Source organism: Cololabis saira, chromosome 1 (genome assembly GCF_033807715.1).
Source record: "Cololabis saira isolate AMF1-May2022 chromosome 1, fColSai1.1, whole genome shotgun sequence".
In the NCBI taxonomy this organism is placed as follows: domain Eukaryota; kingdom Metazoa; phylum Chordata; class Actinopteri; order Beloniformes; family Belonidae; genus Cololabis; species Cololabis saira.
In genome coordinates this window covers 42,514,297-42,542,291 of record NC_084587.1, presented here as the reverse complement: position 1 = coordinate 42,542,291, position 27,995 = coordinate 42,514,297, and the positions used below count along the sequence as shown (strand labels likewise).

The 27,995-nt window shown below is 44.6% G+C and overlaps 1 protein-coding gene across 1 annotated transcript; it reads left to right on the top strand.

Moving 5' to 3' along the window:
• Positions 1-27,257, top strand: gpm6ab (glycoprotein M6Ab). Its single transcript, XM_061724190.1, has 7 exons — positions 1-236; positions 18,384-18,576; positions 19,855-20,011; positions 21,992-22,145; positions 24,252-24,328; positions 24,410-24,475; positions 26,495-27,257. Exons 1-7 carry the CDS (start codon positions 200-202, stop codon positions 26,645-26,647), a joined length of 837 nt encoding a protein of 278 aa, XP_061580174.1. The 5' UTR covers positions 1-199; the 3' UTR covers positions 26,648-27,257.
• The last annotated feature ends 738 nt before the right edge of the window (positions 27,258-27,995 follow it).

The following is a 27,995-nucleotide window of genomic DNA, read 5'->3' as shown; positions in this document are numbered from 1 at the left end:
AGGGGTGAGGAGAGAGAGCAAAGCATCGAAACAGGGACTTCCCTGAGCCTCCATCATCTGCAGGGAGGGAAAACACATACACACACACCGCCTCCCACACACACTCACGTACACACACATACACACCGCGCTGAGAGCGAGCGAGAGGCTTTACACAGCTTCACAAGAAATCAAGATAAAGGGAGTGTAACCTGCCACAATGGAGGAAAACATGGATGAATCGCAAAGCCAGAAAGGTAGGAGCAACGAGTCATTTGTGTGTTTTTATCTTCCATCGGCTGATGCACGGTGCCATTGTTCTGTTCATCCATCTCTCTCGGTATCATGGGATGCCTTTGTGTGTGAGAAAGAAGACAGCAGTCATTTCCTGCAACTAAAATAAACTCAGATTCCTATTGTACTTAAAATTTTGGCATTTTCTGGGAGTGATTTGGAGGAGAAGCCTTCGTCCTCGTCCCTTTTTGAGCAGAAACAAAGACATTAGCTGTGAATTTGAATGGAGCCATCTGAATGCTGGCTGCTGATATCAGCTCAGGATCATGAGAGCAGGGTTCTGGGGGGGGGGGGGTTTGTTTGTCATCCATTTTGATGAATGGATGCATAAAAAGCAGATTGTTTGGGTTTGAGGATGAGAGGAGATGACAGACAATGGAGGGTCGTGTTGTTTTGGAGGCCGGACGGACAGATGGACGGACAGATGGATGGATGCATGGATGGATTGATTGGATGCATGGACGGATGGATGGTTGGATGGATGGGTGGAGGAGGTGGGAGTGGCTGGGGGAGAAAGAGGGGAAGAAGAGGGTGAGAGAGGGGGGAGTGTGGGGCAAAAAAGGTAAAATAAGATGGGGGGATAAGTGGGGCAGTGATTGATGGCTCCGCTGGGATTTTCTTTGTTAGCCTCCATTGTGGATGCTTCACGCCTGTCTGAACGCCTTTCCCTCTCATTTCTCCCCCCACACCCGCCCGTCTCCCCCCTTTCTTTGCTGTCTGTCGCTTCCAACCCTTTCCCTCCATTTTCTCCATCTCTCCCCAACCCAGCCCTCTCCCTCTTCTTCTGTCTCAGTGTGTCAGGGAGGATTTTCTGCATGCATCAGTCAGTCTGCTGTGTCTGTCTCTGTTTTGACTTAAAATCTCAATCTGTCGCTTTCCTCCTGCCCAGTTTTACCTCCGTCCACTCTCTCTTTTTTTCTTTCCCAGGAAATCTGATGTAATCTCTCTGACTCCCTGGTGTATGTGTACATTTACGGATGACGTGTTTGTGTTTTTTGAGCATCCCCTCAAAATTATTGCAGTTGTTGTTGGTGGCGGTGCTCAGAATGGGCGTGTCCATCGTCTTCATCGCACCTTTGCTCTTAAATCTGACGTCGCCGCTCTATTCACAAAGATGCAGAAATACCAACGACGGGTGAAGTTTTTTGATGAAAAAGGAAGAATCTTCCCCAGATATGACTATAAATGTTTATTAACGTTGTCTCTTTGGTAACACCCCGGTGGCTTTGTCTCTTGTTGTGTGATAGGAGGGTTTGGGTGTTTTTTCTGGAAGGAACACGTTTCATCCAATCCGGGAGCTGAATGGGGGGACATGGCGTTCAAGCAAACATGATTTTTTCATTGTTTTTTTTCTGTCCTCCACCTCCCCGCTCCTTCTGTTCATCCATTTAACCAGCTTCTCTGAATCCGTGTGCTGGCCTCTCCATCTTCACCTCTTTTTACATCCTTGTTTAGTTTGACCTCCGCCTTTAATCCAGGTTTTTAAAAAGAAATTAGGATTCAGCCAGAGCAGAGACAGGACAGAGGAGACAAGGTGACATGGAGAGACGTATGAGTCAATAAAATATAGAGACATGATGGTCTTTGGCTGCCGGAATGAACAACGAGGTCTTTCAGGAGGTTTTCAGATCTCTTGAGGTATCTACCAAGTTCAAGTATCTCAACAGGTGAAGAATTGTTTTCCAATGTCCACTAACATCAACATCAATGTTTGCTAAATGAGTCAACGACCGATTAGTAGATAACTTTAATGGATATCTCTAAGCACAAACAACTCTGCAAAAGACACTAGCTGGGTAATAAAGAAGGAGGTGGTGAAAGAGGTGCTTGGTTTTGTACAGATTTCTGTCAGTGCAGCAGTTGATGCTCATTCACGGTTGATAGTTATAATATTCTAAAGGCTTGTTTTCACCCATTGTTTCCACCATATTTTTCACCCCTTCTTAAGAATAAAGTGTGATTTCTGGGTCTGCATCTACCTGCGAGCCCTGCGCTGTTGCTGGTGTTTTTACTTGATTTGGGGTTCACCAAACACTGCAGCTTCTTTTATGCAGTGCTGTAGCCAGCAGTGCTGAGCTTCCTTTCGTTTAGTTTTTTTTTATGTTGCGTAGACACGACTGCAGAGAAAAACGAGGCCGAGCTGATTAAAGTTGAGTTAGTGTAATTTTTATTGACGCTGCCGCAATTTGTCTTTCTGCTCAGCATGAAAATGACAAAGACAGCATAGCAGGATGTACAAAGAAGGACAACGCTCTCAAACAGATCACATTTGGTTCAGTCCATGTCAACGGGACACCTCGGTTCCTCTCCCGAGAGGTACATATCAGGTGACTGCATAGTTTTCATCGTAGGGTTCCCCACTGAGGAAACCCTATGATGCTGCTGCTTGGACGTAAAAGCATAAACCAGACTTAAGACAGAAGGAGCTAGACTGCTGCATGTGCTTGTTGGTGTAAGGGGATTCGCTGGACTTTACAGAACAACATGCCGTGATGAAGTGTGAAAAGGTGAAAGTGTGAAAGAGTGTGAAAGAGGTGCAAAAAGAGAGTCCTCTTGTTCCCTCCTGCTGAAGGACTTTCCCCGCGCTCTGAGGTCGGTTTGTAGGTTGTAGAACTTCACAATAAAAACTGTTGATTGGAAGTAAATGGAGATGAATCGGTCGCCGTGTGAACAGCTCAGAAGTGCATCAAAGAGGCTCGACAGCAGTTACGTAGCTAAATATCTGGAGCTGTCAGGGACTCCGAATCTGAGCTGCAGCCAATGGCAGAGCAAGACAGGAACAGGGCGTTGTCACGGAGAGAACTCACAAAACAAAGGAAAGTGTCCTGTACAAAAGTCACCCTAGAGACGGCAATGAAGAAGCAGCAGCAGGGATGCAAATAATCCCCTGAGCATGCTGAGGGGTTCTCTTTCATCCCTCAGCATGTTTTAAGATAAACAGCTCCTGTTTGTGTGTTGTTTCAAAATCTTGTTTGGAGACCAAAATCAACAGTTAAAGGAGCTGTATGTAAGAGCAATAATAAAACGAATCATAAAATGACCCCGATATGTCAACAGACATTTAAAAATCATGTTCATTTCAAATACTTATGTCACTGACAACAGAACTCAAGCCAGGATATTCCAGTTTAAAAAGAGGAGTTGCAGCCCTCAACTGATGTTTATGTTGTCATTTTCTGTTTTGGCCTGAAGCTCCACCCTCCACCTATCTCCCAATCACCAAGTCAGTATTGTTTCTGAAGCTCCACCCTCCACCTATCTCCCAATCACCAAGTCAGTATTGTTTCTGAAGCTCCACCCTCCACCTATCTCCCAATCACCAAGTCAGTATTGTTTCTGAAGCTCCACCCTCCACCTATCTCCCAATCACCAAGTCAGTATTGTTTCTGAAGCCCCACCCTCCACCTATCTCCCAATCACCAAGTCAGTATTGTTTCTGAAGCTCCACCCTCCACCTATCTCCCAATCACCAAGTCAGTATTGTTTCTGAAGCTCCACCCTCCACCTATCTCCCAATCACCAAGTCAGTATTGTTTCTGAAGCTCCACCCTCCACCTATCTCCCAATCACCAAGTCAGTATTGTTTCTGAAGCTCCACCCTCCACCTATCTCCCAATCACCAAGTCAGTATTGTTTCTGAAGCTCCACCCTCCACCTATCTCCCAATCACCAAGTCAGTATTGTTTCGGCATCCGGGTTGCCAGCTCGGCTCTAATTATCGCAGCAGCCGCTACGAACGTGTTGGATGAAAAAATGTCTAGCTTTCCAAAAACTAAAAGACCTCGTTATGAATCCGAGTTACGTCGTGACAAGGTCCGAAATAAAACAAGGATTTGTTTTTTTTATTGCCATGGCAGCCTACGTTCCTGCTGCATTCTGCAGCCTACCTGGCAACCTCTGGTCGGGGGGAGGAGGGGGAGGGTACACGCCGCTCAACAATATTTTGAAAGTGACTGCAGTACCAGTTTTGACCATTTCTTACAGACGGCTCCTTTAAGGAGAATGAACACCAGGACAAGGGTTTTAAAAACACTTGCTCCCACGACCAGTCCCTGGCTTAACAAAGACTGTTTGGAGCTCTGATCTGATCAGGATGTCTCCTGAGCTCCAGAGTCCAGGGGTCGTGGACAGACCCATCAGAGATTATGTATCTGGCAAGGGAATACCTCGGGTTCCCCCTTAAGGAACTAAGCAGGGGGAAAGAGTAACATCTGGAGTCCCCTGCTGAGCCTTAACCTTAAGGGGCTCAACCTCTGATAAGTGGAGGAAGATGAGGAGCTTGTAGAATAGATTGCCTGATCAACTGTAAGAGTTCATTCCTTTGTATCTTCCCAGTTTGCTCTTTATAGGATCCACATTCTTACCTTTTCAGTTACCTGAGGTTTAAATAAAGTTTCTGAACAAATCAGGTAAAATCTCAGAAATCCAGAACAGCATCTACATTTTCAACCATGTCTTTATGGTACTGTTCATAGTGGCTGGCTTTAGGGGTGTCATCAAACACCAGAGCTGAACCCCCCCTACTCTGCAGGGTGTCGCCTGTTTTGTGCTTCCATGTAAAGAAGGTGAATAGCTCAAAACACCAACAGCAAACTGATAACAAAAATACTAGACTGGCTGTTTAGACACATTTCACACTGATCCCCCTTTGAGGATCGGTCTGATGACTAGTCACAATGAAGTGGTCCAGCAGACTCTGAGAGCTACTCCGACAGGAACGCTCAAGCAACATAACAGCCTGATGGAGGGTAATAAACCTGACAAAAATGACGTTGTTATTATTCCATCACATAACATCTCGATAACACCTGGACTTCAGTGTTATTGCTTGTATTCTTCAGAGTTTGCATTGTGGATGGTGTTATGTTGGAGTCACTTCAAACACCTAGATACACGTTAGTAGGGGTGTAACAATATATCGTGCCACAAAATTTCGCGATACAAAAACGTCACAATACGTGTCGTGGAGGTGACAAAGTGTATCGTGATATTGGGTTATTAATATTAATCTATTGTGTTGACTATGTATTTATTTACTTTTATTTATTTATTTAATTTTAGTTGTTTCTGGAAAAGAAGAAACTCAAGTCATACATGAGAGAAACTATTCAGTTTGTGGAAAAATATTTGTACTTGTATGAAACTGAAGATGCATAATGCAAACCTGACATTTACTTTTAGTTCAGTTTGTGGAAAATGGTTGGCCTGGCATTCTCTTTAAAAATTAAACAGTTATAAAGCATTACAAACTGTAACAATAGGGCAAATGCACAGCATTGTTTTGTATTTTGTGTCTTTCAAATAAAAGACTATTTTTTTCCAGTCATATGTTCCTCATTCAAGGTTGTTAAAAGAAATACTGTTATAATATCGTATCGTATCGTGACCTCAATATCGTGTATCGTACCGTATCGTGAGATTAGTGTATCGTTACACCCCTACACGTTAGCATGAGTCAAAATCTGCCTTTTTCATAATATTTCTGTCCTTAACTGGTTTTGTTCAGTGCAACAGAGTGCAGGATGTCGATGATTTGTTCTTGTTCAACGGCTGCATATCATTCATGCATCATTATCGGTATATTAAACGGCTTTTACAATGCAGTTTATTTGCACTCAATGGTCATCAGGTTCAGTTTACTGCCATCTGCTTGTAATCAGAGTTAACTATAAAAGTAAACATTGATCATCTAAATGTCATAGAAATCAAAGCTCATCAGGCTTCTCCTGGGTTTTATAAACATTCGTCGCCGTGGGAACAGCTTCTCTGAAATGATTTCAGATGCATCCCAAGTGCTCCCACTGTGGTTAATAAACCTCCACAGGCCTAATTAAACTTTCATGCTCTCTAATCAAATCTGAAAGTGCAACAGCAACGGAATCTTCCAGCAGCGTGAGATTTTTGAGTTTTAAATGAAAAACCATCGAGAGCTCCTTGTTTGTTCATCTGCATTTTCTTCATTCACACGTTGTATGTCTGCTCCTTTACTTCATTTCACCCCATAATCAATAATAAATCACATACATTCAATGACTAAGACATGTTGGCCTACTCCTAGGTTCTTATTATGTTTAATATTTGAACGATACTGTTTTATGTTTTATAACATCTTGTTAAACTATTCATGTCAATAAATATTGACATAAATAATATTGGGTATGTTACATTGATTGTGAAAAAGCAATTTATTAATTTTTAATACATATTGATTTGGATGGACGTCAGTGATCTCTGTTCATGAGGACGCTGCATAAAGACACACAACGAGGAGCAAACTTCACTCCTGCGTATTTTCCTTTTTCTGTGGGAGTTTTATTCTGCCCGACTGAGGCCCTACTGACGCCTGACTCTTTCGCTGATGAAACATGAAGGCGGATCTTCCTCCTGAACTTCTTCTGGAAGCCGTTTAGCAGGAAAACCGAGTGACAAGTCTTTGTTGTCTAATTGCATTGAGGGCGCCGACCGCATTGGAGAGCCGCAGTAGTTCAATCACTCGTTGCAGTTTCGAGTAAGACAACCTCCGTATGGTGGACATATGTTTACGTCTGTTTAAAGTTTAACATTTCAGCACTGAGTTAAAGGAGCTTGAGGCTCCTTTTAAGAAATGAGACTCTCTAGCGCCACCCTTCACCATGACGGCCGTTGGGGGTACTGCAGCCAACAGTGAAGCCGGCACGGGAGAACGGGGAGAACGTGCATGCAGCGTCATGTGACGTCACATCCACAGCCCAGCGCGGGAAATTCGGGACCGAATTGCAGCACATTTTGCAGCACACAGCCTGTTCAAGGCAAAGGAGAGATACACTAGAGGGCTCATTCTTTTGGGTTTGGAACGCTTCATCTGACATTATTACTAGAAAACTTAAAATGTATACGGATTTTTTTCATAAATCCTGCCTCAATCCGGCCTCAAGCTCCTTTAAATAATGAACTTTTTGGAGCCAGCCCATAGTGGTCAGTAGAGGAACTGCTTGTCTGAATCCAGACCCTAGTGGGCAGTTGAGGAACTACAATTCTGCTTTGAGTCGGTGGTTGTGGCCTCTTGGAATCAGCTTGTAGAGACTCAGAGATACGGCAGCAAGCTTCCTGTTTCCTGTGACGTCACGTGATGCTCCAGGTCTAACCCGAACCAGTGTGAATTCACTGCTTGAATGATAAAACATCCCTGAATAATTATGAAAGAGCTGAGAAACATTGAATGAGTCTGAAGACGATGAACCCAGGAATAGTGTTTCTTTTTCACAATTACTCATAGATGTCTCCAGGAGCCAACAGATGAGTCCTCTGGTCCCAGCTGTGTCCTCCAACCCAAGGGTTTAACCGTTAATCTCTGATTTTCACTGGAGGAGGTCATCATGTGATTACAGGGTGTAAAAGTACAACAACATCCACAAAAAAAACGGACCAATAAACCCAAAGATCTCCATATGAGCAACTGTCAGACAAAAGCCAACCTGCTGTGATTGTTGATGAATTCTTGTTGGATGTGAGAAGGATGATTTGGATTTCATGGTTCCAGATTCTGTGTTTTGATCATTGATTCATTGGGCATTGAGTTGACGAGGAGGGACCGCGTGCTTCCGTGTTTCTTACGTGCTGGTAGACCAACTCACCTTGAGTACGAATGACATTTTTGGCCTCAGGTTGCACATTGTTCTTTTAAGAGCTCGTTTGCTTCAGACCCGGTGGAGTGAAGAGGGTTCTTCAACGCCACGAAGCTGCTGGTCTTTGGGTTGATTCCAGACAAACGGCACCAAAAAGGTGTTCGGATGTTGCTTTTCAAAGTTTCATGGGACACTATCCCGTTTCCTTCCCTTTTACAGAGAGATAAATGTGGAAAACGAGGGTGACGGCAGCATTTGGAGCAGGGTCAGTTCTGACGACTCCACGCTTTAAACAAAGAGACTCTAACTCCAGCTTCATTATATGCCCTCTACATTCCCATATAGGCCTCTGGGACCGGGACGGGCTGCAGGCTGCCTCATTGAGAAAAAGAGCACTTTCTGTTGAGCTAAATAACCGTTAAAAATGTGATTAAATGTGTTTTAAGGAGGTTTGAAACAGAAACCAACAGCTATCATGTAACTGAGGGTGGACTCTGTGTGTTTGCTTCATATCCATTTCATTATTATGACTGCTAATAGAAAGGGATTTAATGGAGAAGAGGAAGTCGATAGAAATCGACTTAGCAGTCTCAGAGAGGGGAGGGAGGGATGAAACTGAGACGATCAGAGCGCCGTCCTCGCTCTCTGTTTCTGGAGGTAATTTCATAAGAGTCGAGCGACACCAGAGATGAAATGTGTTTCAGGTGAGCAGCAGTGAGAGGGAGGTGGAGGAGGTCAACTGCAGCCATAAATGTGATGCTTTTGGTTTCCCCACCCTCTTCATCTGTGTCAGATCGGCGGCCGGACCGCCTGCGGACCGTATCATGACTCGTGTCATCTCGTATCCGTCCAGCAGCGAGCAAATCTGCCGTCACAGAGTCCTGGCAGCGCCTTCGCCTGTTTTCACCGTGTGGTGGAGTCGTTTCTGCCTCGGTCTGAGGATGACATCATCAGCACAGTGTGCTGCTTTTCTGCAGGAAGGAGTGGTTCAGAGTCTCACCGGGGATCATCATGGTGAAGAGGGAAGATGATGCTTTGCCGTTACAATGGACCAGCACCCTGCATGTTAGGGACCCGCTTCATTTTGTTATTCTCTCCATTTTTATACCCTGAAAGAAGCTGCACAGAAAAAAACACTCATCGTACAGGCTCAAATCCCTGGTGGGTACTGAAGGTTCAGGACCTTCAATGATCTCGGACATTCTTGTTGATGTGGCACATCGGACCAGATGGAACCACAAAGATGTGACCAGGACGGGGTCCAGCGTTACTGGGCCGGTTTATGCTGATGATTGAAACCTCGACAGCTATGTGACACGTCCTTAAACCCTTTGAACCCTAAGCTTATTTTGCTCGTACTTGCAGTCTCTTATCAACGACTTTAGGGTTTTCAGGGTCAAAGTAATCAAATATTCCCTCAATGAGACGACACCTGGACTCAGTGTGAGTCGTTGAAGATGTTTGAGACGACATTGACGAGTTTCAATTCAATTCAATTCAATTCAATTTTATTTATATAGCGTCTAATACAACAAAAGTTGTCTCTAGGTGCTTTCCAGAGACCCGGAACATAAACCCCCGAGCAATTATTACATAAACAATGGCAGGTAAAACCTCCCCTAGTGGGAGAAATGCCTTATGCCAAACAGTGGCAAGAAAAAACTCCCCTTTAGGAGGGAAGAAACCTCGAGCAACGAGTTCAGTTTGCTGTTAAGATGTTAAGATTGATCTGAAAAAGAAACACTGAAAAAGGTCAAGTTTCACCCAGAAGAACCCAAACCCATTTCTACTTAAAGAAAAAACACGGGATGCATAAAACAACGAGGGGGACCATATGTGTATGGAACTGTTCAGGACATTTAAAGGCAGTGTGACACCTGTGTCTCCTTGGGTCCTTATGGTTTCAATAGCTTTAAACATATAATTTTGCTACTTTGACACACCTGATTATAATTAACAGTCATCATCAGCATGTCGTAAAGGTCTGCACAACTGTTAATGACACGTCTATCAGGGTGTGTTGACGGAGGGAGACGTCTAAAACCTGCAGGACAGGGGTGCTCAAGGACCTGGGTTTAAGCCCCCTGGTTTATTCACATGAATCGATCACCATCAGCTTGTACCAGGATCTGCACCAGTGGGGTAATGACCTATTCATTTGACTCAGGTGTGTTGGAGGTGGGACATGCACGACGATAGGCCTCGAGGACCGGACTCAAACACCCCTGGTTTAACCAAAGGATCAGTTGCTGGGTGGCTGACATCTTTCTTTCAGCAGGGACTTCCCAAAACATCTGGGACATTCTTCTAGTCACAACACCTGAGTCAGGTCTCATTCAGACAGAGTGTCGTCTCACACGTGGATTGTACGCATGCAGCTGTTAACCTGCTGTCAGTAATTGGGAGGCAGAGTTATTTGTGACATCGTCTCAAACACACAGAGCTCAGTGTGATTGAGTGATGGATAGCGGGGTGGAGGGTTAGGATCCATGGACGAACAGACACTTTGACTGACGGCTGAGGGAATGATTTCAGAAGGCCAAGCGAGCAGGCCGCTGCCGTTAACTCCAGAAGAAGTCCAGATAATCCATATGAGCCTCCTTCGAATCTGTTTCAGATTAAGAAAACAAGATTAAGGAAAGCGACTGTCTGCAACAGATATTTCATGTGTTTTTTTCTCCCCTCTGCTTTATTACATTTGCTATTATACATCCTTTTAGAGTATTTCAGAGCTGCGGAGGAGGCCATGTCAACAGGTGACTTGTGACTTCTTGGTACAAAAGCTAACAGGGATTTACATAATTTTCCTGCTATGGAGCAGGGTGTCATTAAACTATTCCAGGAATCTGGAGGAATTTCAGGTTGTAAAGGATGAGAGAGCAAGTCTACGCAGGACACCCGCCATCTTTGATTCCTCAAACGACACCGCACCAGGATCCGTCATTCACCAACAGCAAACGGAACCACAGGGACATGGGTTAGCATGGAAACCTTTGTCGATGCTACGATGGGAACATCTTCCATGTGGAGAAAAGAAGCCTCATGATAACATTGTCCACAGGAGACATCTCTGGACCTGAAGGCATCTGGGATAGACCATCGCTATGGAAACATTTAGGTGTACCACAAGGCTCTATATAAGGAGCTCTGCTTCTTTAATTCTGCATGCCCTTATTCGGCATCATATTGTGTTAATGAATACAAATGTCAGTTTTATGCTGATGACACACTTTAAATAATATGAATCGGTACACTAGAAAGAAGAGATGGATGTTGTATGCTCCAGACTTCTGTTATAGCAGCATTACTTAAAAAGAATCCTGAGATTTGATTTATTTTTTTTATTTTTGTACATGTAAAAAAAAAACACACACTTCATGAGAAGTTTAAGAAAACAAAACAAAGAATTTCATCCTTTAAAATGTGCTATCTTGATTTACATGTGCCAAAAAAGGAGTAGGAAGAAGTGTAAACTTATTAAGTCCTACACTTCTTCCTACTCCTTTTTGGCACTTGTTTGGTACATGAACAAATGGAACAAACACTTCTTATCACTTGATATCCTAGGTGCCAAGGTGTGTTGTGAGAAGGACAGTCAGCATTGTAAAGCTGCAAAAGCTTTACTGTTCTTGCGTCTCTGGAGTGTGTTAGAGCTCTGAAATGGAAAAAAAAAAAGATGTATAGTAACAAATGGAAAGAGGTGAGGAGAAAAGCAAAATATTTTGTCTTCATGCTGCCTGCAAAGAAATAAAAGTCTAAATGAACATAAGGATCGCTGGATGAATAGTATATAAAAATGTACAGCAGAAATAAATGGGTTCCAGCTGACTGGGTGGTCTTTATGGTGCAGCGAGGCTGAACCTGTCGCTTTCCATTACAGCAGCACTTTGACTCTTGAGTGCATCTTCAGGCCAGTCGGTGTGTGTCTGTGTGGTTGTGTATCTGTGTGAGAAGAAGCCTCACAGATCCTTTCCCAGAACTGAAACACAAAGATCCACTTGAGCACACTCATACCAGCTGTGTTGTCTGCTAGACGATCAGGCAGCTCTGACTACATCATTGCCTAATGAGCAGCAACGATCAGCATGTGAAAGTGTGTGTGTTTGTGTGGGAGAGCGACAACCACAGCCAGAAATGACAGTGATCGCAAACATTTGGGAATGCAGCGGAAGATCATTTCATCTCCAGTTCATCACCACAACTGGAGTTGATGTCTGAGTCAGCTCTGCAGCAGCCCGGAGATCCGGCGGCTTGTGGTCGTCTGGACCCTGAGAGGAAAGCTGGTAGAGCTGACCCCTCCGTCTGCTGCCACGTCATGCTCCCTGAACCAAAGATCAACAAAACCTCCATTAACTTAAAAAGCTGCATGGCGCTGAAGTTGAGTTATACTTTAAAGGTATTGTGACATGAAAAACACATTTTTCTTGATTTTTTTGTGTTTTGTTGGGTGTCTTGACATCAATTACACCCAAAAAACACGAACTTTTAACATTCAGTGTATTGTGTGCTTTCTGGGATTTTCCGCATAACTATGCAAAAACGGCGCACCTGGTTTGGTGGCGGATCGTTACGTAACGATCCGCTAAATCACCGCCCCCTCCACCCAGCTCCCTGCATCCTCTCCTCTCCAGCGCACCATAAAGGCCGATTTATGGTTCCGCGTTACACCGACGCAGAGCCTACGGCGTAAGGTTACGCGGCGACGCGCACACTATGCTGAACCCTACGGCGTAGGCTCTGCGTCGATTTAACGCGGAACCATAAATCAGGCTTAACACGCAGCTGTTAGAGCCTCTTTTGTTCTCATCACCGGAGGAAAACTGCTAAGAAGACCCGCGGCCACTGACTGGACTTAAGATAAGGGGACACTTTATTTACATGCCTTTATTTTTGTGATTGTTTGCTGTGGACTGTCTGCTTCGCCTGTCGCTCCCGGCTTAACTCTCCGACGCCGCTGTGAGCGTATTGCTCGCGGGGAGCTGCGGTCCCGGTCCTCTGGTCCCGGTTGGACTTCATCCCCGGGCTGTAGTCGCCCTGTCTGGGCTGTGTGTGGGTGTTTGTGGTCGGTGTGCGCGCGTGTGTGTGGAGACGCTGGCAGAAGTTTGTAGCGGTTGGTTGGAGGAGGTTTGGAGGAGGAGCGGAGCAATGATTGACAGGAAAGGGGGAAAAGGACCCGTTTTTCACGGCGCAAAAAAACACTGTCATAAAAAGGACAGAATGGAGTACTAGAGTGAAGTTTTTCTTGTTACACTCTTTTAGACACATTTAAGGGATGTTGGCCAAGACTTTTAATAGTGTTAAAAGCATTTTAAAAATGATGTCACAATACCTTTAATGCCCACTAGGGAAATTAGTTTTAGGCATCAAATACATGCATAGCGTATAAAAACACATACTATCAACACATACAGACAGCAACAGATATCAGACTCAATACCACAGTAAAATTAGTGAGAAACCAAGCAGCAGTGAACGACATTGCACATACCCTAGGCAAAAAATGGCATCTATCCCGGAGCCTCATTTCATTATTTGGTACAGTAAAGTGAAAGAGGATTGTGAAAGAGTCACACAGAATATTCAGGTCAATTAGTCTTTATTTATATAGCATCTATTACCGTACAATGCAAATTATCTGGAGGTTTTCAGGGACCCAGAACATGACCCCTGAGGGGCAGCTAAGAACCTCCCCTTCAGGGGGGAAGAAACCTGGATCAGGACCTGGATCGTGAAGGGAACCCTCTTGCTGAAGACATAAATATTTATACTTGATATTGGTAATAATTAGGGATGTCAAAGGATTAATTTTTTTTCATCGCGATTAATGGCATGTTGTCCATAATTAACTCGCGATTAATCGCATATTAATCGCACATTTATTCACACATTTTTTCTGGTTCTAAATTACCTCAAATTATTTTTTAATGTTTTTATACTGTTAACATGAGAAAGGGCAAATATGCTGCTTTATACCAGTTTATTCAACTTTCCACAAAAAAAGCTTTTGACCTGAATGTAACATTCCTTCATAAATCCAAACACAATGTAGTCCCAAACTTTACACTTGTAAAGACTAACTTAAGATTCCTTGTTTTTTTAAGCAGCTCAATGTAAAACAATGAACCATATGCATCATAAACATTGTACAAAAAATGCATTGGTCAGTTAAAATTTCCATTATCCATTGTTTTTGTGAGGTGCTATACAGCTTTGTCTGCTTTTGACTAGGGGGCTGTCTGCATCGGCCATGTGTTTGGCTTTCAAGTGGTATTTGAGACTCGACGTACTTCAATGGTAATTCATTTCAAATCGACAGTACATGCAAATAACTTTAGTCTTGTCCAGCGAACCTTTTTTTTATCCTGCGCGTTAATTGGGCGTTAAAAAAATTGTCGACGTTAAGAGGACACTAAGTTAACGTGTTATTAACGCGTTAAAGGAGCTTGAGACCAGATTGTGGCAAGATTTATGAAAAAAATCCGTATACATTTTAAGTTTTCTAGTAATAATGTCAGATGAAGCGTTCCAAACCCAAAAGAATGATCCTCTAGTGTATCTCTCCTTTGCCTTGAACAGGCTGTGTGCTGCAAAATGTGCTGCAATTCGGTCCCGAATTTCCCGCGCTGGGCTGTGGATGTGACGGCACATGACGCTGCATGTGCGTTCTCCCCGTTCTCCCGTGCCGGCTTCACTGTTGGCTGCAGTACCCCCAACGGCCGCCGTGGTGAAGGGTGGCGCTAGAGAGTCTCATTTCTTAAAAGGAGCCTCATGCTCCTTTAACTTTGACAGCGCTAGTAATAATGTAATCCAGAGTTTACAAGCAGCTGAAATGACTGATTCTGCTCTGTGTTGATGATGTGGTCATGTTGGATTCATCAGGGCTGCTGTGGTGGAGTTATGCCAAAGCAAAACCCCTCAGTAGTTTCCTCAGTAGGGCCAGACTCTCCTTTGGAGACCAGGTGAAAAGGGTAGGACTGACTCAGGGTAGAGTTGCTATACTTCACATTGAGAGGAACCCACTGAGGTACTTGTCCGGGTGCCTACCTAGATAGGTGTTTCTGGCGTGTCCAACCAGGAGAAGACCCAGGGGGAAAGATTATATCTCCAGGCTGGCTTTGGAACACCTTGGTGTCCTCCCACAAGATTTGGATGAGGTGGTTGGGGAGCAGGAGGTCTGGACCTCTCTGCCTAGACTGCTGCCCCACGACCTGAACCCGGATGAGTGGAAGGTGATGGATGGATGGATGTTATTACATAGGAGGAGGGTTCCAGGATTTACACTATCATGATGGGGCATCGGTCAGGATGCATATGAACAAGACCATGAAACTTCACCCAGATATTTAGTGTCTCAATGTTGATGGTAGAAGTGTATGGGGGAAAGAAAAAAAACACATGGGTCTGTATCTGAAAGAAAGAACATAAGATTAAATGACATAGGAGAATTATTCTCCATCTTAAAAAGGGAAATATTGTTTAAATGAACTAAGGATGAATTGTGTGCAAAATAAACCTCTTACCAGTTGTGCTGCCCCCATGTAGAAGTGAAAGTCTGAATGACAGTGAGGGATGTGTTTAGATAACACTAGAGTGCACATGTGAAATAAATCAGGCTAATGAAGCATGAACCAGCTAACCAATTAGTGAACATTTTGGAAATTAACTACATTAAATTCGAAAGAAAAGGAAGCCAGGTGATAGGAAAGTTAGAAATAGGCTAATTTAGTGAATCTTTACAACAGATGTATTAATCTATGTATCTATGGATGGATGGCTGGATGGAGGGTTGGTTGCATGGATCAAATAGATGCTGCAGCATCGTCTGACTGTCCTTGGGCCTAAACAAAGAAAACAGCCGGCTGTTCAGCCTGTCCCAGTTTTTACCGGGTCACTGGGTCTTCCTGCGTTTGCAGCCCAAATATGGAAATATGACGAGGATTATAACATGAAATTCAGGGCACACACACACACACACACACACACACACACACACACGTTCATCACACATTTATATCTGAGCAGAACTCCTCCTCCCTGCACTTGTCCATCTGCCTCAGAGCTGTGATGGCAGCGTGCACCTAAGCCCACTCAGGAAGAGTCGGCTCGACCGGCCGCTGTGGTGAAGGTTTTTACTGAAGAGATTCAGTCAGAGAGCACTCTCTCTGTGTCCATGGAGACGGAGAGAGAGGGTGTGTGAAAATGTTCCTCTGCAGGAACGTAACACTCGAAGAGCTGCACTGTTGCCATGACAACGCTACAGGCAAAGTGGGTCAGCAGGCTCCTGCCACACCCATGTTGGCATAGCAACAGGGCCAGTCAATTAAAGCTGAGCAGCACGGTGACTCACACACACACACACACACACACCCTGTGTGAGTGTGTGAGAATGTCCTCCTGCAAGTCTGCAGCTCAGCCTGCATGCAAGCTTCAGTGTGGCCCTGTAGCAGAGAGTGTGTGCGTGCGTTAGTGTGTGTGTGTGCGTGTCTGTGTGTGTGTGTGTGTGTGCGTGCGTGCGTGTGTGTGCGTTAGTGTGTGTGTGTGCGTGTCTGTGCGTGCATGTGTGTGTGTGTGTGTGTGCTGTTAAGGAATGCACAGCCTGCAGGGTGGAGCTGAGGATGAGTCCTGCAGTTCCTCTGTTGACCACTAGGGTCGGGATCCAGACGTTGTTATTCCTATAGCACCAATTCACAGCAAAAGTCATTTCAAAGCTTTTTACATGTAGGACCGATCCAGAACCATCCAAGAACTCAGGCTCAGATTCAGCTGTCCTCGTTTTAGACGTTTGGTAGGGACATCGAAGAGAAGATGGACAGACAGATTAGATCAGAATGGATGTAGGGTAACGGTAGTAGATGTGGACTACCGGTAAGCTAAGATGAGGTCAAACAGGCATTTTCCAGCAGCCCGGCTTGTTTGGACCACCTATTCGCTCATCTCTGGAGGAACCGCCACCGGGTGGAGTCAGTTCATGTCATTGTGGCGTCAAGCAGAGCTCTAAAAAAAAGTTCTTCAGAAACCTGCCGGTGATGTCACAGGGGGTTCCTCTGGCTAACCTTATACAGCGCACCACATACAGGTTTAGCTCCGCCCCTTTGCCCTGGCCCTTTTTGGATGAAAATACCAGAAAATGAAACAGCAGGGTGTTTTGCTCTCGGGTTCGATTCACTGGATAGTTTGTAAATTAGTAGCTTTTTCAACTTGGTCCAGTTCAGTTTTGGGGTCAGTTTTAATCTGCGTTATCATGTTTGTAAAATGTCTTATATGTTTTCTACATCAAATATTTATGCGGAACCTACAATCCACGCTGTGGCTGTTGATTTCTACTGTAAATCTACACTGTGTAAAGTCATATCCTGTCAATTTTAAGATAATGACATGTTTTTATAGTAAACATTTGAACAACTGTGCAAGAATGTGAACTTTATTTAGTGAACTTTATGAAATTATAGGGGATTGATAAATGCTCGAGGGAGAACTTTAATAGTTAAAAACATTAATTAAGTACCAGCTTTATCTTACCCAGATGGCAAAGCATGTTCGTCCCAAACATGGCCCAAATCTGCAGTTTTCCTCGGCCCACGTTTGGATTCGGTGGGCTAACCGTGAGTGAACTCAGCCACACATTGGCCAGATATGAACAAAGGATGGGATATTGGTTTGGGCACTTAGTGTAACCCTTATGAAACGCGGCCTGTGGCATCTGGACAACATCTGGACCATATAAAGATGCCAAAACCCAGCGCCGGCCACGTTTCTGACATCTGGGAGCAGACCTGGCCCAGATTAGCACTCGTCAGCACCATAACGGAGCCACAAGTGCCAAAAGCAGCCCAGATTAGGTTGAAACATTTCTGCCATCTGGGTTCTTCCGTGCGTCCTGTAAACCAAACGTTATCTGGAGTCAAGCACGCTTTACTACAGAGGTGTAGGAGCGTCTTCCCGGCAGTTTTGGACCGTGTGACCTGCTCTGCGCGCTGATGTAGTGGAAGTAAAATGGTTCATTTTTATGGCGCTCAGAGTACTTTAAAAAAAAAAAAGGGCATTTTGAATAATTCAGCAGCGTTATGGCAGGAAAAAGTCTCAGCTGCTCATCTTAAACCCGTAGAAGATGCTGTACACAGTTACTTTTTGTAAGAGATTATTTCCACAGAGAAACTGGGAGGAAATCAAGGTAATGCAGATGGAACAAACAGTAAAAGTCCTGTATCATGTCTGCAGATGTCACTTTCACAGTTGCATAAAAATAACAACCCAGAGACACACCAACAGAACAACTGATTTGCACTGAAGTCGGATAATTCAACATATTCACCAGCTGGGGGATCTGTGATGTGATCTGTGATGTCACAGGTCCAGCCCTCCTTTGGCTGGACCTGACGAGATGAACTTCCCCACATTTTTCCATGTCTGGATAAACCAGGCTGGGAAGTCAGGGGTCCTGAGCTGCCGACCGGCTACGTGATCGTTGCGCCAGTGTTTCACGGTTGTGTGTTTGTGTGTGTTCAGGCTGTAAGGAGTGCTGCGAGCGATGTGTGGGAAGTCTGCCCTGGGCGTCCCTCATCGCCACCATCCTCCTCTACATGGGCGTGGCCTTGTTCTGTGGGTGTGGCCACGAGGCCCTGAGCGGCACCGTCACCATCCTCCAGAACTACTTCGAGGTCATCAGAGCTCCTGGAGATACTCTGGACGTGTTCATCATGTAAGTGACCACATCAAACACACCTTAAAGGGGACCTATTATGGCATATAATCCCTATTTTAAACAGGCCTTGAATGTCTTAAAAACAAGCTTTTGATTGTTTTTGCTAAATAAATTAGAAATTCAGCCTCTAAACCATGTCTTTATCTTCCCATTCTCTAACCTCATTATCTATGCAGGATTCTGAGTGGGCGGGGCTATGATAATGAGGCTCTGTGCTGATTGGCTGCCTGAATGACGCGATACACCGCTACGAAAAAATGGCACAAGCTAGTTAGTTGAGAAGTTAGTTGTGGGATCGGAGGCCAACCTCTGTAAATTGCATTTTGGTTACGTAACGACAGGAGCAGAATCTGAACGGCTCGTAGATCCACATCACATGGATGGATCATCCGGGCGGCTGTACAGACACTGCAGAATTTGGTTGCTTTCCTCCTTCTCTGAGTTGGCAGGCTGAGGGGAGACCACTTTATATATGTTAAAGCAAGAAAAAACCTGTTTTTCATAATAGGTCCCATTTAAGTTTTAGTTTTAGTGGAGGTGGGACTTCACTCTGTTTAGCAGTTAACATCTGGGCACAAAGACGTTGCATTTTGTCCAGCTCAAACTCTTGAACCCTCACGGATGAAGGAAATCTGTCACTTTAGTCTTTGAAGTTTGATCTGAGTGGGCATGCAGGTCTCATTGTCAAGCTTTTATAAAAAAAAAAGCTACAAAATAGCTACAACAGTGGGAGGAGTCTAGCTGCAGACTGTGGGGTGGAGCTTCAGTCTTGAACAGAAACACCTGACCCTCCCTCTACAGAACACTTTTCTTTGATTCTTTACCCTGATCTTAAAGGAAGTGGCGCTCCACTTCCTCCTCAGTCTGCATCCTCCAGCGTTCACTGACACCCAGCCTGCAGTTCTCATAGCGACCACTCGGAGGGTCTGGAGGGTCCACCCTGCCGCTGAAGTCCAACTACTGCTGCCAGCTTTGTTATTGTTGTTGTTGTTTGATCCACCTGACCATACGCTTCCTGGATGTCTCAGCTGTGTGTTTGGCCGTCGCACGTGGTGATTGAGCTGAAGATGCACGCTGTGAGCGTGAAAACAGCCCTGCATCCCGGCTATGTAAACGGACAGCCAGTCCTCTTCACTGACACTGTGAGTGTGTGTGTGTGTGTGTGTGTGTGTGTGTGTGTGTGTGTGTGTGTGTGTGTGTGTGTGTGTGTGTGTGTGTGTGTGTGTGTGTGTGTGTGTGTGTGTGTGTGTGTGTGTGTGTGTGGGCCCTCCGCAGCATTGACATCCTGAAGTACATCATCTACGGCCTTGCAGCAGGGTTCTTTGTGTTCGGGGTGCTGTTGCTGGTGGAGGGGTTTTTCACCACCGGAGCCATCAGGGACCTCTACGGAGAGTTCAAGATCACCGCCTGCGGACGCTGCCTGACTGCATTCGTAAGAAACATCCAAAACCTCAACACATTCCCCTGTTTTGACTTAAAGAAACGAACATTGGTTATATATTTGTTTTGTCAGAAAGAAACAGGGACACAACAGGTGATTTGTGCATTTCTAACAGTCATCAGACCCTATGAAGAGATGAACTGGATAAAATTACAACTTATCTTCACAGAAAGGATTTATTTGAATCAGAAGGCTTCTATTTTTGTCCAAAAACGTCTAAAATATGTGAACGATAAACAGAAAACCCAGACATATCTGGGTCTAATCTGGTACTTTTGGCTTAGTTACGGCGCTGGCAAGTGCCTTGTAGACTGAATGTGTCCAGAAGGTCATAAAAAGGGCACAACAACCCAAATAAAATGCAGACTTGGTCCACCTGGCTGAGTTTGGACACTTCTTCACACCGTGAGTCAATGCCGACAGTCATCGCCTAAGAAAAACTGCAAATAAGTTTGGGCCAAACATGTTTGCTATCCGTTGAACAGATACATCAGATACCAGATGCTTTAAATTGTACATTTAGTTAGATAATAACTTTATCAGTCCATTAGAACGTATATTCACTACCAAGTCACTACCAAGCTATATCTTTGGAGCCACCGAGGTCCTTAAATCTGTCATTCAGTGAGCTAGACATGGCCCGGTCTTCATAGACCCAGATGAGAGTCGACTAAACGTAGGAGGTGACACCAGTTAGACCCCACCAAAGGTATTTACAGCTCTGATCCAGAGACACTGAGGTTGTTGAAGTCAAAGGACGTTCATTGTAGAAATAAAAGGTTCAATGTAGAAATCAATTCCATGGTTCCAGTTAATCTTTCTTTATCCAACACTGAAACTGATTAATAGTTGTGTTCAATAAAGACGTGAGAAAGGGAATTACTTTGTGTGTTATCATTGAAAATGTCCCGTATGCCGTTATGTTGATCCCTAACCCTTCCATCAGCACCACAACGTCGTTTTACTTCCATCAAGACTAGCTCAGCACAGCCTAACTCACCCGTTTTCTGTGTTCCAGTGAGCACCGTTTGTTCTCCTCTGCCCTCCGCTCACTCTGCGGTTATTTACCTTCCTAAACCAATCATCTAGCGGTTTTGACTCAGTTACCAGTCTGAAAAGCGTCATGTTGGCCGACTGACGCCGAGGTCAACATTAGCCAGAAATTGTTTATGGCTTGTTTTGTGTAGGCCAGACATCGAAATTACAAGCCAGCAATTAGAAGGGTGACGAGTACTGTGAACGCCAGGCATGGCCCAAAAATCCCATGGACGACACAGATGTGGGTCATATCTGGTGGCTACATTCAGCTGGCCAAACCCACCTTCAATCAACACCATCAATCACAGTGAAAGGCGGGTCAAAGAAACCTGCAGATGTGGACCATGCTTGGACCAAACTCTCTTTGCTATTGGGAGAATATCTTCAATCTTGTCGATTGTGCCCTAATAGAATGCCCTGCTTCAGTATGTGTTCATGGTATAAATGACTCACGGTGTCTGACTCACGGGGGTGAAAGTAAAATCAGAAAAAGGGAAAGAACAGAGAGATTAGCACGGCCCACCTCTGCTCTTTAGGATTCACCTGTAGTCCCCGCCGCTTGTTAAAGCTCACCGTAAAACAAGAACGAACTCATCAACAGTTGGACAGATCTCATCAACAGTTTTAATTTCTTCAGTGTAACCTCCAAAGGCCTGAACTGAGGCGCCTGGACTTCCTTTTCTTGGCTTCTGTGCACGTTTCACCTTCTCTAAAAGGGTTCAAACTGCTGGGGAATTGAAAAAAGATAACACCTACCACGGCACCATGGATGATACCTTCTGGATGCAGGTGAAACATGTTCAGGAACCAAGAAAAAGAAGCCCAGTAGCTTTGGTTTAAGCCTTTCGTGATGCACACCTGTGAGTTAAAACCAAACCAAAAGTGGTTTTCAGTGCTCCCTGATGGCTGATCCTCATTTCCTGTCGTTCACAGCTGATGTTCCTGGCCTACCTCTTCTTCCTGGTGTGGCTCGGTGTGACTGCCTTCACCAGCCTGCCGGTGTTCATGTACTTCAATGTTTGGTCCATGTGCCAGAACGTCAGCTTAGTGGAGTCGGCCAACCTCTGCCTGGACCTCCGTCAGTTTGGTACGTACAGCTGACAGTTCCTGGATCCATGGATGACCGTCACCGTACCCATGTTAATGTTGTGGAGGCTTGGCCACTGATGGTCTCCCCTACGTGGAAAAATGTTCAGAAGCTGCAGCTTGATTGAATTTAAACTTGTTCCAAGGTTTTTTTTGGCTTTCATCCTGATATAAACTGACTCCATTCTTCCTTCACGCTCCACTACTGTTTCCATGTCATGATGCTGCCTCCACCGTGCTTCACTGTAAGGACTATGTGTTAACATGTTTCTGCTCCAACAGTTCTTGTTGTCCCTTCAGATCAGAGAGTTTTTAGGTAAACAATCTCCAAACGGGTTATAAAGTGTTTTTAACCAGGTTCTCTGTCCAGCAGTTGTACCAGGTTCTACAGCACTGCAGAGAACCCAACGTTTGTTCACTTGATTGATCCAGCTCTCACTGACATCCCTCTGAAAAGACTTCCAAATGATGCAAGGAGCATAATCAAATAAATTATTGACAATAGAACATAAAAAACTCATACAATATTTGATCTGAGGCACATTCTGCTTGACAAAAAAAATTATGTAATTTGGAATTTGATGCCAGCAGTATGTCTCAAAATAGTTTGTTAGAGGGTGGTGTTTATCACTGTGGAGCTTCCCTTCTTCATCTAACATCAGTCCATATACGTCTGAACCAATAAGACCAGCTGATGGAGTTCTGGGACAGAAGTGTCCTGTTCTGGTCTCATATGAGACTGGAACAGCTCAACAGCGCTGGGTCTTCTTTGTCCTTTCTTCCCTTTCATGATGCTCTCTCAGGTGCCGAGTCCTTCAAAAGCCAATGAGCTTTTATATCTCTGCTATGTCCCGCCTCCCCGCTGTAAGAAAAGACGCAACTGAGAAAGACAGATTGGAAACAGAGAGGGTTTTAGAAGTGATGTCGACAAGGCGAGATTCTGATTTCTTGGTCTAGATTTAGAGTTTTGATTCTCAGATTTTGGTTCTCAGATTCTGGGTTTTGATTTGCTGCATATTTGGTTTTGCATTGATGCCATATTCCTGTTCCTCAACCCCTTTGTGCCATCTGACAGCGAACATGTTTGACTTTACAAGTTCAAACTTCAGCTGTGACGCAACAGTCTTCTGTATAATTATATATATATATATATATATATATATATATATATATATATATATATATATATATATATATATATATATATATATATATATAACTTTCAATAGGAGTCTAAAGACATTCGTCATGTCTCGAGCTTGGAGAATCATATCAGTGGGCCAATTTCCTCAGCATCGCAGTGCACCTACGTGTGCATGTATATCCTCCAGTTAATGTTGAGGCACCAAAACACTAAACGGCTCACTCAGTGTCAAAATCTTTCTATGTCTTACAAGATTCATATTTGTCTATGAAAGTCTCTCCTGATGTCTGATGCCAAATTTGAACTATAATAACCCAAAAAATAACAGATGGATGAAAACACAACGAAGATATGTCGACAGTCACAGGCCGGATCAAACCAAAGAACTTATAAATAACAGTTACTTGAGCATAGCCATTGTTCTTTTAAGAAGTGAAATCATAATAAATAGTGAAAATAGTTTGACCTTGTTGGCAATAAATTGACAACATTTATTGATCCGTCATGGAATAAAAAGATTGATCCTTTGATGAGTCTGCAGGTTCACTTCCATGTGTGTGCACATTTTTAGTGAATTTGCAGCACAGACCGCGATGTGAAGTCACAGGATGCAGCCAAAGCGATGCCCACCCTGTTGCTCTCCAGCGGTTTCCCTCCTACGACAACGAGAAACCAGAGTTCAGCTTCTAGTGGTGCTGCCCTCTGCTGTCCAACACTCCAAACTGCAGATGGGCCTCCAGTTAAAACCCAATTACTGCAGCTGATGAGCTTTTCTCACGGGGTAAAGCGTTAAGGAAGCTGCTGGGTCAGACAGAAGGGGTGGGGTTCAGAGCTAGCCAACAGAGCAGGACCGGTGAAGCATCACAGTTACCTGTCAATTAGCGATGCAGGAACTCCTTCAGGGGGCGAGGCCGTTCTTTGATCATGATGGCAGTTTGTGCTGACAGAGTGTGTGTTCATCAGGGGCGGTAACCATCGCCGAGGAGAGGAAGGTGTGCACGGGATCTGAGAAGTTTTTCAAGATGTGTGAATCCAACGAGGTGAGTGGTGGCGACGCAGATGTTAAGATTCTCGTCAAACAGCAGCCGGATGGAGAATGATGCCATGTGTTGTTGTTTCAGCTGGACCTGACCTTCCACCTGTTTGTGTGTGCGCTGGCCGGGGCAGGAGCTGCGGTCATCGCCATGGTGAGACCATCCATCCATCCTAAAACTTTTACTTTTCCAGGTCCGGGGCCTGGAGGCAACACACATAGGTGCAGACCTCACTCATCCATGCCACGACTGTAGTTCCTACAGAAGGACCCAAAGGCTTTCCCGGGCCAGCCAGGAAACACAGTCTCTAAGTTCAGCATCTCCTAGATTTGCATCCTCATGGTTGGAGATGCCTTAAACACTTCCTAATGGAGGCGTGCAGGAGATATCTTTACCACATGTCCAAACTACCACGAAAAACCAAAGGGACTTTACTCCAAGTCATTCTCAGATCTCACAGGTCTCACAGTTGTCTTCAAATTTGATTGGCTATGAGCCGTGAGAGCTACTGAGTAGGAATGGAGGAAACTTCTTGATGGCTTTGAATGCTTGGTGGAGCCACCTTCTGATATAAAGAACTACTGAGTAGGAAATGGTTAACCGGTGTTTACAGTACCATCCATCATGACAACGGGCTGCACTCCCGTTTATCCTAAATTAAGTTAAAAATAACCCACATTAAATGCCCTATAGCTCATTTTTGTTTGTAACTTCAAAACCTACTACCGGTAATTGAAACATTTAGGTGTTATAGAGGGCCAAAAGAAGACTGTGGAGAGGGTCATGTTTCTGTTCCTCCTTAAAAGCTTTCTAAAAAGGGTTTAAAAGGGATTTAAATGTTATTGCCCAACATTTATACACTAATGTTCATTTGGGTTTGCAGCCAGAGGAAAATTCATTGCTGCTGCTTGTATCCACAACTTTATTCTTGCGGTATCTACCTGTTGATCAGAGGTGAGTGCAGGAACAAAGATTGAGAGGTAAACAGAGACCTACAGGACTGTCTCAGAAAATTTGAATATTGTGATAAAGTCCTTTATTTTCTGAAATGCAAAAATGTCATACATTCTGGATTCATTACAAATCCACTGAAATATTGCAAGCCTTTTATTATTTTAATATTGCTGATCATGGCTTACAGTTTAAGAAAACTCAAATATCCTATCTCAAAAAATTTGAATATTCTAGGAATCTTAATCTTAAACTGTAAACCATAATCAGCAATATTAAAATAATAAAAGCCTTGCAATATTTCAGTTGATTTGTAATGAATCGAGAAATGTATGACATTTTTGTTTTTTTAATTGCATTACAGAAAATAAAGAACTTTATCACAATATTCTAATTTTCTGAGACAGTCCTGTACATCTTTTGGCCCAGCATCGACATTACTGCAGGATGCTGCACTGATCTGTCCGTCAATGTCTTGCTCCATTCTTCCCTCACTCACAAATAAAAGGCTGTGATATTTAAATTAATCACCTTGAGGCAGCACTTTATTCCAGAATCGGTGAGAACCATGGTCTCAGATTTGGAGGTAGGCTTGATGACGGCGACAAGATCACATCTGCAAAAAGCCAAGCTGGCATCCCAAGGGCATGCAGGACGGGCCTAACGCAGTCCAACTCCCACCAAGAGTAAATCAGGCATACTACCAGCATCTGTTTGTTTAGGCACTGAATGGCTTGTAGCCTAATTCTTAGCATCAAATGTACGTTAACTTTTCAAATGAACAGTTGAACCGAAAGGTCAACTGCACCAACTGCAACTCTCTGCAAACGTTACGCCGTTAGCACCATCCTAGCATCCACGGACTGCAGCTGCAGCTCCACAACAATGACGAGGCAACAAAAGTGACGTTCACCTCCAGTTCATCGGCCACGGGGCAGCTTCTCAGCGGGTCGGCCCCGTTCCACCAGGTGTTTGGCGGCTAGGAGGGAACCCTCTTCACCAGCACCCCTGCACCGACCTTGTTAGGACACCTGAGAAGTGTTATTCCCATCCGAGCTTTTAAATCTGTCTCAGTTTACCTGAAGAGCAACAACTGTCTGCCATCAGCTGTTTGTGTTTTAATGTAACAAAGATGTCTTCTGTAATCATGTTGGAGATCATGTTCCTCCAACTGTTTGTGAACCCTGACCTCTCTTCTCCTCTGGCTCCTCCCCCACTCAGGTCCACTTCCTGATGGCCCTAGCTGCTAACTGGGGCTACCTGAAGGACGCCAGCCGGATGCAGAAGTACGAGGACATCAAGTCGAAGGAGGAGCAGGAGCTGCACGACATCCACTCCACGCGCTCCAAAGAACGCCTCAATGCCTACACATAAACATGCAGCCAGCAGACACGACACAGGCTTACCTGTCAGACACATGCACACACACACACGCATGCACATGCAGGGCTCAACACGAGCCTGAGGACACACACTCAACACCCATCACATATGAGACAAAACACACTCACACAGATGACAAATAAGCTGAAGAAGAAGAAATGATGAACTCCTGGACACCTTCACCGTCCTCGTGTCTGCAGCAGATTATTGGCTTATCAGTGACATCTAAACCCAAACGGTCGGCTTTGCTGATATGAATAGCCGATCTTAAAAAGCCCAATTCCCAATGAACGCCAACCATCCCAAAACAAACATGCTTAAGTTACAAATACGTGAGCAGAACACGTTCCCCTGCGGCAGAATATTTGTAAAAACCAGCACAACAAAGAAAAACCAAAAATGAAGAACCCCGTCGAGCCCAAAGAGCATCCCATCAATTCTGATTACCTGCTGCAGATCCCAGAAGACGCTCTGCAGCAGACTCGTCAACGAGTTTGGTGTCTATGATGTCATCATTCCAGTGGGAGGGGCCGCAACCCCCCCCACCCCCCAACCCGAGACCTGAAACACACACACACACACACACACACACACACACACATACAGAAAAACAACTCACTAGATTACACACACACACACCCTGAGACGTATAGATGGTCGGTGTTGTTCGGTGGTGTCATGCTGTGTCGTGTCGTTTCACCACACTACGATGGCTGGTGTTGCAGAGAAATAAGGAGGAAATTTGTGCCGCCAGAGTGTGAACGAGTGGCCACACCCTCATTTCCTCCCTTTCCCCCTCCCCCCCTCCTCTAAACTACGACCTCTGCGTCGTCTCATTAGTTGTTCTTCTGTAATCGACACACAACAATGTTTCGATAACCAAACTGATGTCCACATCATCTGAATGTCGCTCCACTCCTGACCCTCCAACAAGCAGCACTTATAAAGATAAACCCGTTAAAACAATTAATGAGACTGGCGCCCCGCCCCTCCCCTCCCTCCCCCGCCCCCCTCCTCTCGTCCCTCGATTGTATAAAACTTGTGACTTGTCCTCAGAAACAGCACATCTTAGCAGCACAAAGTCTTTTGTCATGTTATCATTAGTCTGTTAACTGACGTTTTTTCTCACTGTTTGGGGTTTTGTCCACATTTTAAATTATTTATGTGTGATTTTAGCACTGAGGTTTATTTAAAAGGGCGGGGTTTGGACAAGGGGTTGGGTTATGTCACACATTCATGTAACAAGTCTGTATTTCATTGGTTCTACACGCACACATACACACATACGCACACACACACACACACACACACACACACACACACACACACATGCGCGTAT